Source organism: Podarcis pityusensis (genome assembly GCF_964106645.2).
Source record: "Podarcis pityusensis genome assembly, chromosome: 10".
Classification (NCBI taxonomy): Eukaryota; Metazoa; Chordata; class Lepidosauria; order Squamata; family Lacertidae; genus Podarcis; species Podarcis pityusensis.
In genome coordinates this window covers 18,230,457-18,245,013 of record NC_138035.1, presented here as the reverse complement: position 1 = coordinate 18,245,013, position 14,557 = coordinate 18,230,457, and the positions used below count along the sequence as shown (strand labels likewise).

General features: G+C 41.5%; 1 protein-coding gene and 1 long non-coding RNA gene across 2 annotated transcripts; one reads left to right on the top strand and one right to left on the bottom strand.

Moving 5' to 3' along the window:
* Nucleotides 1-428: 428 nt before the first annotated feature.
* On the bottom strand, nt 429-14,349 carry ATP6V1E1 (ATPase H+ transporting V1 subunit E1). The gene is made up of 9 exons (XM_080971656.1): nt 14,190-14,349; nt 8,618-8,683; nt 7,773-7,882; nt 7,000-7,066; nt 5,100-5,189; nt 4,419-4,487; nt 3,428-3,522; nt 1,781-1,868; nt 429-1,043 (listed from the first exon to the last, which is right to left on the bottom strand). The coding sequence occupies exons 1-9, from the start codon at nt 14,220-14,222 to the stop codon at nt 981-983; spliced, it is 681 nt and encodes a 226-aa protein (XP_080827782.1). The 5' UTR covers nt 14,223-14,349; the 3' UTR covers nt 429-980.
* On the top strand, nt 7,076-7,866 carry LOC308457622. Its single transcript, XR_013977050.1, has 2 exons — nt 7,076-7,511; nt 7,602-7,866. It is a non-coding gene; the product is annotated as an uncharacterized lncRNA (long non-coding RNA).
* Nucleotides 14,350-14,557: the final 208 nt, after the last annotated feature.

The window sequence follows — 14,557 nt, the reverse complement described above, 5'->3', positions numbered from 1 at the left end:
TACCTGCTGACACCCCTGTTCTGCCTTACCTTCTACAACATGACCACATAACTTTTTGCAACCTACTCAGGGAACTCTGCTAAAGGATAGTATTAAAAAATGTTCTCTGTTAATCTTGGCAGCGTGGTAAAATGGCTGCTTCTGACCTTAAAAAGCAGCTTGTCTCTTAATAAATCAGATTGCTTACAGTTTGCATAGTTTAATTCCCCAATACTAATCTTGAAGCTTCCAACTTTATAGTGAACTAAATTTTAGTCTAAAACTCCCTTCTGATAAATGGTACCATTGATTCTCAGTTCTTTTTTTTACACTCCCTAACTGAAACTACATCGAGGGAAGGTGTTGCTGTAAAGCTCAGTAACATGGTTGCTTGATGACCTCATACAGATTTATTCCTCTGGGGGCAGAAGCAAAGGAAAAACAACAAGTTTCACACACCTTTTTATTTTAATGATGTATAGGCTGTGCATGTGTACAAGTCAAGTGTGTGTATACATATATATATATATATATAATTTTTGAAACCACATATACAGAACAAGAATCTGGGGTTGACCAAATTAGCATAAGTTACAGTGGCCCTCAAAAGAAACATATGCCCCCTATTTAACGTAATATCAAACAGCTTTTAAATAAGGAAACCATGGATAAACAACACAGGTTGGCGACATGCTTTGAGGGAAGTAGTCAAAGCGGAGACCGACCCCCAAGGAATCTGTCTCAAGGGACCTTAACGTCTCAGTTTCTGTTTTACATACCACTGTTCTGTGGACAGAGGTCTTCCAGCCTCTCTTCAAGTCAGACTAAGCATAGCAGGTATGCAAAAAAAGAAGAAGTATAACTTAACCAAAGAACATACACAGGGCAACACAATATAGCACTGAGTATTACATTTTAAGAGGGGTGTTGGTTTATTAGGGATGCTCCAGCATTCCCTTCACTATGGCAGTGGAATAATTTCCACTGTTACTTGAAGAAATTTAGTCCATGAACTTCCTATTGCTGTTGGCACCAAAAAGTGCCGTTCGAATGTCTGGCATCATCTGTTGAAGGAAAAAAAGAGAAGCAGTTACAATGTGTCTGGTGATGGCACAGAAGAACAGGAATGCAACATGCACCAAGCACCTTGTTCGATATTGCAGGCGCAGGCATCAGCCCTGAACTGGCAAGATAAAGGGCTGGAGGGACACATCTCACAAACTGTGCAAGACTGCACAATACCAATGGAAGCAGTCCCTTCCCCATGATGCATGATCCTCTCCTTCAACAAAATGCTGGTAATGAGGACTGGCACCATCAAACTGAGTCTATGACCTCAGAGCAAGCACCTGTAGCCACAATGGGCTGCACTGGGACTGAAAAGCTGAAAGGAAACATTCTGACCTTCGTTATTGGCCAGGGGGCCACTGGGACACTGTAGTCCCTGCCTTCCAGGTAGAACCTGATGGCAAAGATGTGGCATCAATGAATGGCCAGAGAGAAAGAGCAAGGAGCTTGCTTCCCCTCTCACTGCCAGAAATCTTCAACTACCAGTTGCCCCAGGGCTGCAGAAGTGAAGGGAAGCCCCCATGCATCAGCCAGGAGCTTACAGGCTGCTGAGTTGTGTGGGGCTTGGGACTACTGTAAGATGCCTTGAGAATCATTGGATTGAAAGATGGGATACACATCAAAATAATTAGTGGTGTACAAATCATTTGCCAAGGATATTAAGATTGGAAGAAATCGGGGGTTCAAGGATGGTGGGGCGGGAGAGAAAATGGAAGATTTTTCTCAGGCTTACTTGCTGGGCGATTAGATCCAGCCGGCTTTCCAGAGTATTGGAAACCTTGATTTTATTGTCACTGTTATAGATTTCAACACCTCCAGCTCTAGAAGACACAAACAAGATAAACAATGTCTGATTGAATGAAACAAAACCAAGAAAACTACTGTTTTAAGTCATGTGACAGAGGGATGAATCAATGTCACCTACCCAACCCTTACATTTCACTGCAACTGTAATTTATTCAATCCAACAACATGTGCCCCTACACAGTGTGTCTTCATAGTCTTTTTAAAATGTTAGGATCTTTTTCTGTACATGCTTGGGCAAGAATAGCCACTTCTGGTTTTTTGGAACCACTGTGCAGAGACAAATCTGGAGAATAAGAGGATCAGATTCTTTAATAAATTTTAGCATCGTCTAAGAGTAAATGCTTGATGGGTTTGACTGTGTGTAATCAGGCAGTTCCAAGTCATCAACAGGGTTGGTTAAAAAACTAATTGCTTTCTGCAAGATCCTCTGCTGACAGCAGTTCATTGCCTTTTCAGGCTATGCATGACACAATACAATTACTGTGTGAAACGCACACACAAAATTCATTGCTATTTTTCCTTAAAACAGGAAATGAAGCAAAATGTGCACTGCACCCTGATTACATTTTAGTGGAACACCAGTGGGCCAAATAAAATTGCTTTGGGAGGACGGATGTGGCCCATGAGTCACTAGCTCACTAATTGTGCTTGAGCATGGGTGTCCGTACCAAAGTTAAATCAGAGCATGGTAAATATTTCCCTCACAATTTTCACTTGTAAGGAAAAGTTTTAATGAATCTGCATGTTTTACAATGATCTTTGACAGTTGTAGCTAGGGGCATTTGGATATTTGTTTCTAACAATGCCTAGGTTCCTGATCATCTTACGGAGAAGCAAGATTAAGATATAGGACTTACTCCACAGTGTACATACGATCAAAGACTAACACGTTTACCTGAAAATAAATTCCATAGAGTACAATGGGACTTCCGCATAAACGTGCCCAAGGGGGAGGGGACTATTAAACAATTCCATCCTTGGACCTAGAAGTAGCCCTCCCATCCTAATCTGTTGCTGCACTGTGAAGCTTTTGAGTGAACTGGCTCTTCAATTAGTCTGGTGTGATAGAACAAGATGGCATTTTAAAAACACAATAATGAGGAAATATCAAATTCCATCCCTTTTGGAGCTACAACTGGATGATCTGCTGTTTTCTGGGTGTATGTGAAAGGTTTATGATATATTGGATATGTTATTGAGCATGTGACAGTGCTAATTTCCATTATACAGTAGACTCTTGGGTTACATTACCTTCGGGTAACGTAACTTTCAGTTGTGAACGCGGCAAACCCGGATGTGTATACTTCCGTGTTTCGCTGCGCGTGCATTGCAGAAGCGCTCTATCGCGCCACACACAGAAGCGGCGCCTTATGTTGTGGACTTTTCGGGGTACATAAGGACCCCCGGAACAAATTAAGTTTGTATCTGGAGGGTCCACTGTATACCGTTAGATGTTAGAAAGTTATTATATATTTAACCCCTGCTCTCCACATGAAAGTTCTATGTATAACACTCTGCCTCTACCATGTTATGTAGTACCAATAACCCCTTTTCATTTATGTATCTTTCTTACATGTCATCAGGGAGAAATGATTCTTGGTCAATATGAATATTAACTTCTTTTTTAGTGGTAGCTTTGTAGACTGGGATGCTCTTCTGGACAGCAGCCTGAAAAAGGATTTATATGGACATATATGTTATATGTTCACAAAGGAAAATAATAATTTGCTCAATTCCATTTACAGTCCCAAAATAATACCACCACTTCATTAGCCTCTCAGGTTGCATAAGAATTTGTGCCCCTCACAGGTCATTGGTTAGGCTTGCCATACTTCAGGAAAATTCCTGTCGTGTCCTGGTTTTCGGGTATAAAAATGACATCGGGGGAATTTTGCTGAATTGGTAAAATATCAGGGGAAACCTGGATGTATGGCAAGGTGATTGAAAAAGCAGTGGAAACAGCTCCAAAAGATTAAAAGCTCAACAATTTTGATGGGTTTTTGAAAAGAGCTCAACAACTTTGTGGGTGTCATGAATTTTGAAATATGGCAAGCCTATTACTGGTAGAACACAAGCTCTGATTTGTCCCTTATGGGATTACATTCAGATTTCAATTGAAGAACTCATGTTGTTTCACTGCGAGTCTAGTGAATTGGAACTGAGCTAGATGGACCAAGGTGGTTTCATTCAGCACATGAAAGGCAGCTTTCCATGTGCAATTCAGGCACTTCCTTGAGGGTGTGCCATTCAGTTTGCAGAACAATGCAGATAAATTGCATACATCCGTTGTTGACAAGGGCCCTGCACAAACTGGATGTGCATAGAGGGAGGGGTGACAGCTCAGTGGCAGAGCCAAAGAGGTAGGGAAGGGAAAATAGTTATTTAGACCAGGAAAACTGTATGGGATAACACATCTACCTCATGCCACGTCTCTGATCAAATTTGGGTTCTGTCCCCACCCCCCTGCTACTTTAACTATACATTTATTGTGTGGTTTTACACCAAGGAGCTTATCAGCCACCAGACACTACTTTATGACCATTTAGTAAAAAAACACAACTTACCTTAACCAATTGAAGATCCTGTTTCCGGCATCGGACAGTCATTGAAGGCTCAAGTAACTGATAAAACCCCTTTTAAAAATAGAACAAGAGCTTAATGTGGCTTGCAAAATTTATACAATCCGAGTTGACAAATCCCTTAAGTTTAATGAACACCTTTACAAACCCCAGGACAATTAAAACATATTTAATTTAAATTCACACAGTACTGGACTTAATTAGCCTAATGTGGAAGGTTTGCCAAAAAGGAGTACAAAACTTGGGTTGGGTAGGCCTCTCTGGGTAACAGCTTCCAGAGTTGACGGCCCAAAATGTAAAAAGTTCTGCTTTAGAAGTTTAACATTCTGAATGGAGAAATGGAAGTGGTCTTTGTCTGCTGAACTTAAGGGATACAAGCACATTTAGGGAGACAAGTGGCAAAGGTAGAAATTTTAGCGAAGATAAGAACTTGACCATTTCATGTTGCATTGGAGTTAGTAGATTACATACTATATACATGTTGGAGTGCTGTCTCAAGCTTAGAGAAACCAGAGGTTGCGAATTTAACTGGGAAACATCCTAAGAAATACAAAGGAGAGTTGATAGTGTAGATTTAAGAGGTCTATATCCACAACTAAAAGGAGACCATAAAGATGCAAGTTATTTTACAGGGAAGTGTCTGTAGGAAGCATGGAATATGTTTACCTGTAGAACTAATCCATCCAACAGACTCTGGTACCTGCCAGTATCCTTTACTACTTTAGCCAGTCTCTGCTTGGCATCATTCAGCAAATCCTACGATGAGAGAAAAATGCGGATAGAAAAGATCACACCATGTCCTTCAGTCAAACACCAAACCTCAGGCAGACTCCCTCTGCCCCAACCCCAGTTCCCAATGCACAGGCTCAGTTAAGGCATTTAATTGTAATTGACACACCCCTCAGCTTTAAGAACACAAGCAACAAATAGCCTTTCTAGAGACAATCCTTTAAACATAATCTGGGGTGGAAAAATTAAGTCTTACTACCACTGTGAACATTTAACTTGTTACAGGGCCATTTTATATAGTCACTAGTGAAATGACCATTATGATTCATAGAAAGACTAAAGGACTGTGCAACCATTGGTCCAACACGCATATGCAGAAACCTGACAGAGACCAGGCCACACTGCCACGGGTGGAGGAAAAGTAATTCCGCACAAAAATCGTGTCCCCAAGTATAGTGATTTATTTCCCCCCTATAAGTGAGCAGCACCCACATATATAGAAGCAAGCAAAAGGGGACATTTGAGGACACCATGGGGGGTCTAGGTCTGCACCTAACAATACCAGTATTTTGAATAAGGCTCCCTTCCATTGTAATATATCCCAGACTGCAGTCAATTTACTTTATTCTACAGAACCTGTTCTGGGTTCTGTTATTCAGTCATACTACAGTTCAACACTATATTATAGTTTTTCATTTTGGACTGAATTCCTGAAATTTCCTTCCAACCCTGGTCACTTATCTAGTACAAATATAAAGTTATGATATAAAGAGGAAGTTGGAGCGTTTCATGCATCACAAGCATGTGACTGAGCTGTTTGAGTTGATTGTGAAAGAATTCATGTTTCTTAGCCTGTTTCCTTCAGACCTCTCTACAACAAGTACAGCAAGTGTTAGCACATCCTGCCAGAATCAATTATTATATCAGAGTCAAATTGCAAAAAGGGACAACTTTCTCTCTAAAAAGTGATACAGTATTCTGAATTGTTACGGGAAACAGGAATTAAGCAATGAAATTTCTACTGCAGTGAGCTCTGTTTATGGAGTATCATTATACCACTCTCACCTAACAGTGGAGTGAGCAAAAGGCATTTTGTAGTGACACACACATTAACTGTAGCCCTCCAGCTCATTTTTAATTTAAGCCAATGTATTTCTAACCCAAATAACCAGCAGAAAGAATGGGAATGTTTTGTAACTATGTTTTATACTGTCATGCCTGTTAAAAACAGAATTAGGCAAGAAAGCAATGCTGGAAGTGTTCCTTATTAAACATCAAACAAAATCAGAATCCAGCAAAAACAATACTAATGCATCAGGAGAAAATATGGAAACTTTCCCGACTTGCTAATTTTCTGTATTCTGGAAGTTGCTCTGTACAGAGGACCATTAACTCACATAAGCCCCCACCTGAAATAGTGCAACCTTAAGAACTAGAACAGGCTCACCCATTCTACCATTTTAGGAGGAATTCCTCCCCATTAACATGCCACTGAGTACAATTACTTTCTCTTTCCCCACACTGTTGTATTGTGCAAGAGTTAAATGCTAGCTGGGGGGGAGGGGAGCAATGAGCAGGCTGAAAGCAGAGAATAAGCAGGATGCATCCTTTACTTCTTATTTATCCTCCAGTATAGCAGAAAGTAAGATCAGTATTACCTTCCATTTATAGTATATATGGACCTACAACAACATACAAGTTCCAAACCCAAGTATTTTCTACATCAAATAGGCCCCAAGAGTGAAACCTGAAAGTTTTGCTTTTTTAAAAACACCAGTTGTGAGTCAGACAAATGGCAAGAATCTATATTCTTTTATAAAGGGAAGTATATACTTACGGCAATCAGATCATCCCTTGCTTTGAGAACCTTCAGTCTTGCCTGATTCATCAGGTTGGACATCTGACTGCAAGTCAGATGGAAAAACAGAACTGAGTGCCATAAGCTTCAGACAGTATAACCAGCAGTCATTTATTACACACTCCCCCTCAGCATACCCCATATTGGATCCAGACAGGCCCAAAGTAAAGCTCTTTGTAAACACCCTTTCCCCAACTCTCATAATGTCAGTCCACTTCTGGAATCTCTTTAACCCACCACCAAGACTTACTCAGATGATCACACAGAAATCTCTGCTTAAACAGCAATATGCAGCTATTTATCTGAGATCACTTTATATGGAGTGACATTGTTTTTTACATTAAAGACCACTACTTACTGCATTTTTATTACAATTTACCAGTGAGCAGGACCATGACTGCAATTCATTTTGATGGGACACAAGTGGATGCAGAAATTAAGGTGGCTGGAACGGAGGTACTTTTCATCAACACATCATACTCTTCCTTCAGGTCCTGGATGTTTTTAACTGTGTATTGACAAAATGTACTCTTTTCTGACGGACGGTCGAATAAAAAGGATGATGATGAGGATTCCTTCAGGATTTTATTTATTTATTTAAGGAGGGGAGAACTTATTCAGGGTCTCATTGCTTCCCTCAGGAAATGACATGTTGTCTGTGGAATTACCTCTCCTCTAGTTCCAGTTGAACTGCATACCATGTTGGCTACTTGCAACCAAGAATAAGTTAAGGGTCACAGCAGACTACTTACATTTTCTTCTGCTGTTCAATTTGTTTTTCTTTCTTTTCATAGTATTCCATTATTTTCAGTCTCTGTGTCTGAACAAGACGACCTTTCTCAATGTTGAATTCTTCTTCAGCCTGTTAGGAAGAATAAGACTCCATCTGGGATATATGCTGCTTTTTCTACTAAAATAGGGTGTTTTGCAAAACACTGCAAAATCCAATTACCGTATTTTTCCATGCATAAGCCTAGGTCCGTCCCCCCCCCAAAAAACCATAATGTTCAAAATTTGGAGGTGTCTTTTACATGGATAAATCTCCCCCTATTTTCTTAAATCAGAGTCCCCCCAAATAGGGGGTGTCTTATACATGGGGGCGTCTTAGAAAAATCTGTTGCTCTCATAGCTAATGAATGTCTTCATTGGCAACTGAAACTTCATTTGGTCCCAGCATCCTACACTTCCGTTCCCTTTTAAAACTTTTACTAAATTCTAACTACTAGAGTATGTATACATGAAAACTGATTTCTGTATTCAAGGCTACTAAACTAGAGAGGAATGTTAGGCTGCAATCCTATGCACACTTACCTGGGAGGAAGCACCACTGAATTCAGTGGGATTTACATCCAAGTACAGATGCACAGATCATGCCTTTATGTTCACTTTAGACACCAACCATAACCCCTAACCTTCTTTGTTGGTGATACAGTGTTAAAAATATTTGTGCATCCACACATAGGGCTCATTGAAACATTTCAGGAGGAGGACTGGCAAACATTCAGTTTGCCACAAATGAGCTTTTAGTTATCTAAAGAAGCCAACATCTTTTATGGAAGTTCCACATGCAGGAATGATACAGATACTTTTTGTTTACCTTAGCATCTATTTCTTCTGCCTTCTCGTTGGCTTCCTGTTCAATGAAAGCCATCATGTGCTTGATCTGTAACAGAAAGGAGAGTTATATTTTCCAGGAAAGCCTGCAGGAACATTTTTGCTTTTCAACACCCATGTGTTGTAACCTATGTGTTACAAGTGGGGGTTTTTTTGCTACCAAGACCAAAAAATGAGCTTCCAAATATTCAAGCTCATTTTTTAAAAAATTGTTTGCCAATTCTTAGTTTCAGTTAGCAGAACATACCCACAAACGGAATACAGAGCTTAACAGTTGTTTGGGAAAGAAAGAAAAATATCAGCTGATAGTTGTGATCTTAAATGTTCCAGTGTAGGCCGTCAAATGAAGGACTTCATGTTTCAATGAAGGGTGAATACCACGTTCAACTGTCCTAACATAGTCAATAAAAGGATACCATGTAGTAAAGAAGGGGTGAGTCCTCCCCCCCTCCCGATTGATGCCACTTTTTTGAGACTTAATAAAATTAACCACAATACATCCAAACTCTGCTGGTGGCAATGAAATTTCCTTGGTTCTCTAATATACATGTGGTGGTTTTTGCCCACAAATTATTCCCTTTTGGGGGAAAATCTTTCAAATAATCAGATGAGAGGACAGCCACTACAACCCAAACCAAAACTAGCCCTTTAACTTATTTTACTCCTCATATTAAGAATACAATTAATAAAAATATAATCCTTCATTTATTAACTGCATCGAGATTAGTGATAGCAAAGAAATAGACAACTTTAAATGCAAATCTTTTTGAAGCTTGGATTTCGTAAGTACATTATGGGACATTGTGCTCATGGACAAATATTCAAACCCTTATGAAGTTAAACACATTCAAAATACAAATGGTGTAGGGACATGGGACGGGTACCCCTGTGCAAATGCTATAAAAGATGATTATGATGATAAAGCTGTATATGGTTAGGTGCGTTCAATCTCTATTTATCTCAGTGCAACTCTCTGCTGGATGATTTGTGGTCAATGTGTACAGATCACAAGTGCCTATCTGGGTCAGCCCAATGGCCCATCTGGTCCAGCATCCTGTTCTCACAGTCGCAAGCCAGATGTTCACTGAAAGCCTGAGAGCCAGTGTAGTGTAGTGGTTAGAGTGCTGGACGAGAACTTGAGAAATGGGGGTTTAAATACCCACTTGGCCATAAGGCTCATTGGGTGACCTTGGACCAGTCACTGACTTTCATCCTAAATCCTAACTTACCTCACAGGGTTGTTGTGAGGATAAAACTGGGAGAAGAATAATTGTGTGTGTGCTACCTTGAGCTCCATGGATGAAAGGCTGCACATACCTGTAACAAACAAACTAGGACCAGAGAGCAACAGCACTCTGTCCACTCGCAATTCACAGTAACGGCTATGCACTGCCTGACAATGGAGGCGAAACACAGCCACGGTAAAGGTAAAGGGACCCCTGACCATTAGGTCCAGTCATGGCCGACTCTGGGGTTGCAGTGCTCATCTTGCTTTATTGGCCGAGGGAGCCGGCGTAAAGCTTCCGGGTCATGTGGCCAGCATGACTAAGCCGCTTCTAGCGAACCAGAGCAGCGCACGGAAACGTTGTTTACCTTCCTGCCGGAGCGCTACCTATTTATTTACTTGCACTTTGATGTGCTTTTAAACTGCTAGGTTGGCAGGAGTAGGGACCAAGCAACAGGAGCTCACCCCATCGTGGGCATTCGAACCGCTGACCTTCTGGTCGGCAAGCCCTAGGCTCAGTGGTTTAACCCACAGCGCCACCCGCGTCCCTTATTAATTGCCACAATTAATAGCTTTATCCTCCATGGATCTGTTTATCCTCTTTTAAAGCCATTCAAGTTGGTGGCATCACGGCCTCTTGTGGGACTGAGTTCCATAGTTTATGTGCTGGACAAAGAAGTGCTTTATTTTTTCTTCCCTCAATCTTCCAACATTCAGCTTCATTGGCTGGCTCAGAGCTCTAGTATTATGAAGACTTCATAATATCACTCTACTTCCAAGGGACCAGAGGATTTCTACTTCAAGATGTTAAGCAGTTTTACCAAATGTGTAGGATAATATGCAATCTTCATCCTTGGTGTGCAATGCCAGGCAAGAGACCTTAGCTCAGTGGCAGAGCATATAATTTGTAAACAGCATTAGAAACTGAGATATGAAAGCTTGGAGCTAAATGGCACCTTAAACCTAGGTTATGGGTGCAATAATGGAAATTCTAGGCGTGCTAAAATACTGTGTTCATTTTTCTCATGGTCTAGTCCTTCCCCTGCCCACCCCACTAATATTCATAAGAGAGTCCCTTCTCCAGTCTTCGGAGAGTAGCTGGAAGTGGGGAGGCAGAAAAAGGTCCTCCTTTCCTTCCATACTGCAGTTTTAATCTGAAATCTTTGGCACAGTACTGCACCCAGAGCTCAGAAACTGTTTGTGCTAATGAACTTCCATGTCACAAAATGTGCATAGAACAATGGGAGTTTTGAACACTGTTTGTAAACTTCTGTATGTCTGCAGTGGTGATACAATGACCACTGAGCTATGGTCCTTTTCCTGGCACTGGAGAAGTCCCGATATCCAACATCTCTGGCTGGAAGATCAGGTGATGGGAAAGCTCTTTTCCTGAGATATTGGAGAACTGGTATCTGGGCTCAAACAAAAAATTGACCTGCTCCCAAAGTAAAACTCTCAATAACAGTAAGAAGCATACAGTGGTCACTTATGTGAAGAAAGGCTCAGCTCATGGATGTTAAACACTAAGTAAAACTTATGTACTCTGCCTGTCAGCTGTGAGGGGACAATGTTTTACCAGCACTGGCTGGATCTATGCAGAGTTCAGCACAATATTCCATCCCAAACCTAGCTCAGGGCAGTTCTACTAGGAAGGACACTATTTACAGTCAACAGGACAAGCTCTAAAGGACAGCCAAATCACATGCACTGTAGATCAAAAAATTCCATTGTGCAAATGTTCCTTCAGGAAAATGACTATTTTAACTGAGTGTTGTTGCTATTTTCATATATATATAACTCCCGAAGATCAATATTATTAATTTTCTGCAGAAGCCCTCAAAGTGGTATTTGGTATTAAAAAAGCTACAATGAACCAATTAGAGTTAAATGTTACAAATCCCAAAGTTCCACATGCTCCAAAGGTTCAGTTGCTGCGACCAGAACTTCCTATTTTCATCAGTTAATGTGAGTCTTAATAATGGGCTTTTCCAGTTTCTAGTTTCATAGTCTGAAGATGAAACATTCCTCTGCCCTCTTACAAAAGAGTTCCAAAAGATATCCTCTGTTTACAATCAAACCATTATGTTGGGATAAAACACGTCTTACTGATAGGCATCTAGTCCAGAAGTAAGCAGTATAAGCAGAGAATTTATATGTCTTTGTGGTCAATGGCTGAGCAGTCACACTTCAAAGCAAGCTTGTCTTTTAAAGAAATGTTTTTATCCCGTTTTTAGTGCTCCTTGGTATACAAGTGCAAGTAACAAGTAGCAGTGGCACCATATTATGGCTTGTGAGCACCCAAGGTCTATCATTAATGCCGCAAGAACCCTTGGCTACAAATTGGTTCTAGCTGGACTCTCTCAAAGCCCATTTAAAAAATAGCTAAAATACAAATATTTGTCTTTCCTTTATTGTGTCTAATTCAATAGTAAGACACTTTAGCTTCCTGTCTAAATCCATTTATATCCAACTTTTCCACCCAATAGTCACCCTCCCCTCAAACTCAGCCAATTTTTACTTTACAAATGATTTTGCAACCCCACATTGAGCATCTTCTACTACACAGCAAATCCTCACTCATTTCTAACCTATCCATGAACAAACCATTAATCTTACACTGGTAATAACACTATGTATTGATAGTTGTGAATATGGAAAAAAAGGAAGATAGGAATGGGTACAAACATTTGGGTACAAATGTTTGCTGTTTGTGAACAGCAAACATTTTCCATCTATCTACTGCTTGAGATATACTTAGTCATTTTTACTGCAAACACTTCGGTTCAAGGACACATACTCAAGGACAAGGTAGGACATGATGCTGCGATAACCATAACCATGGTAATAAAAAGTAGCTTTCCGCACCTTCTCAGTACATCTCAAAAACCTCAAAATGTGTGCAACAGTGTGTTTCTGTTTGGGCACAAAGAACTGGGGAGGGGATAACTTTTCACGTTTATTCATTGAGAACACAACCATGTAATCTTGCATATGAGGTGGTGAACATTTCTAATGTAACAAGCTTTTCTTCTTACCTCATGCCCCCCTCAACAAAAAATACACACATGAATTTCAGCTTCAAGGTTAAATCCCATTGCAGCACAGTCGTAACCATATTTACTTGGAAGTCCCAAATTCAACAGGTATTCTGCCCAACCTCATGCAAATTTACTTGAGAAGAAACCCCAATGAACTTAGTGGGAATTTACTACCAAGTAAATGTACAAAAGGACTTCCTGCTCTGGTCACTTACTGCCAGGGGTACTGGATTATAAAGTGGATCTCTTCCCCTTTTTATAGCGCATTAACTATTTTCCTGTGCACATAAATAACACGGCAGATATTCAGAAAGGTGTTTAGGAGGATGTTTCATTGAACACAGTGAAGCTTGCTTCTGAAAAAACCTCACAAGGATTGTGTTGAAAGTGTCATGCATGTACACTTCTACAGCTTCAGCCTATGCATGTTGATTCAGAAGAAAGTCAAGGTGGACTGAGCCCAGTGGGATTTAGGAGTAGGGTAGGGTTTACACCGAAACTGAGCATACATAGGACGATGCCATACAGTTGTTTTATTGATTACCGTTCTATACCACCTTCTCCTCCAAGAAGCTCAAGGTGGAACACCTGACTCTCTCCTCCTAATTTTGACATCCCCAGGAGGGTAGGTTAGGCCGTGACCAGCTCCATGCCTGAGTGAGGATTTGAACCCAGGTCACAGGCCAAGCACACTACACCACACTGGCTCGCTATTAAACTTTTGGGGGTTTTTTGAAGAAGAAAAAATCAAGCAACCCGTTACCCTTAAAAATCACAGAATTGTAGAGTTGGAAGGGACCTCGCAGGTCACCGAGTCCAACCCCCCTGCAATGCAGGAATCTGAACGAGGTCATACATGACAGAGGGCCATCCGACCTCTGCTTAAAAACCTCCAAGGAAAGCGCGTCCAACCAGTGTTTCACTGCCTAAGATACAGCTCTTAGAAGGGCGGTATCCAAAGAACACTTAACCATAAGGAAACAAGATGCAATTATTTGAGAACAGAAAAGCAAAGCAAAACCCAGGTCCCTAACACATTCTCTCAACCCATCCACAAAGCAGCTCTTCAGACTCTCAGGGTGCAAAGTGTATTTCAGGATGCAAAAGGTATTTCCCTGGAAGCCCCCCCCCCCCAATCATTTCAACCGCTGAATTCCCTTTTCCACAGCTTAGAGAAAAGGACGCGCGTCACATGACCGCCCGGCCAAGGGGGCTCAGGGCCGCGAGGGAAGGGAGAGGCCGATGGGGTTGATAAGGAGGGTCTCTCCTCAGGGCCCCCCCACCCACAGTACCTGCTTCTTGACGTCGTCATCGCTGAGCGCCATTGTGAGAGCGAGCGGAGGAGAAAGCGGACAATATAGGCAAGGCAAGTCGTCCGCTGGGGCCGAGCTCCTTGGAAAGCTGTAAGGGAATGGGATCAAATCCGGTTCGGGTCACTCAGCAGCAGACGCAAGTCTCCGCCCACCCTTATTCGTCACCGTGTCCCCGCCCCTTACCCCTGGCAATGCGCCAATGGGGAGGCAGGGTCCGTCCCGACGCCGCCAAGCGCGCCCGCGCTTGCGTGATGACGTTTCGCATCCCGGCTCTGAAGGCACGGCTATCGCAGCGATAAATAAAAGAAAATAGAGTGCCCCTCCTCAGCCTTAGTGTAGAGAACTTC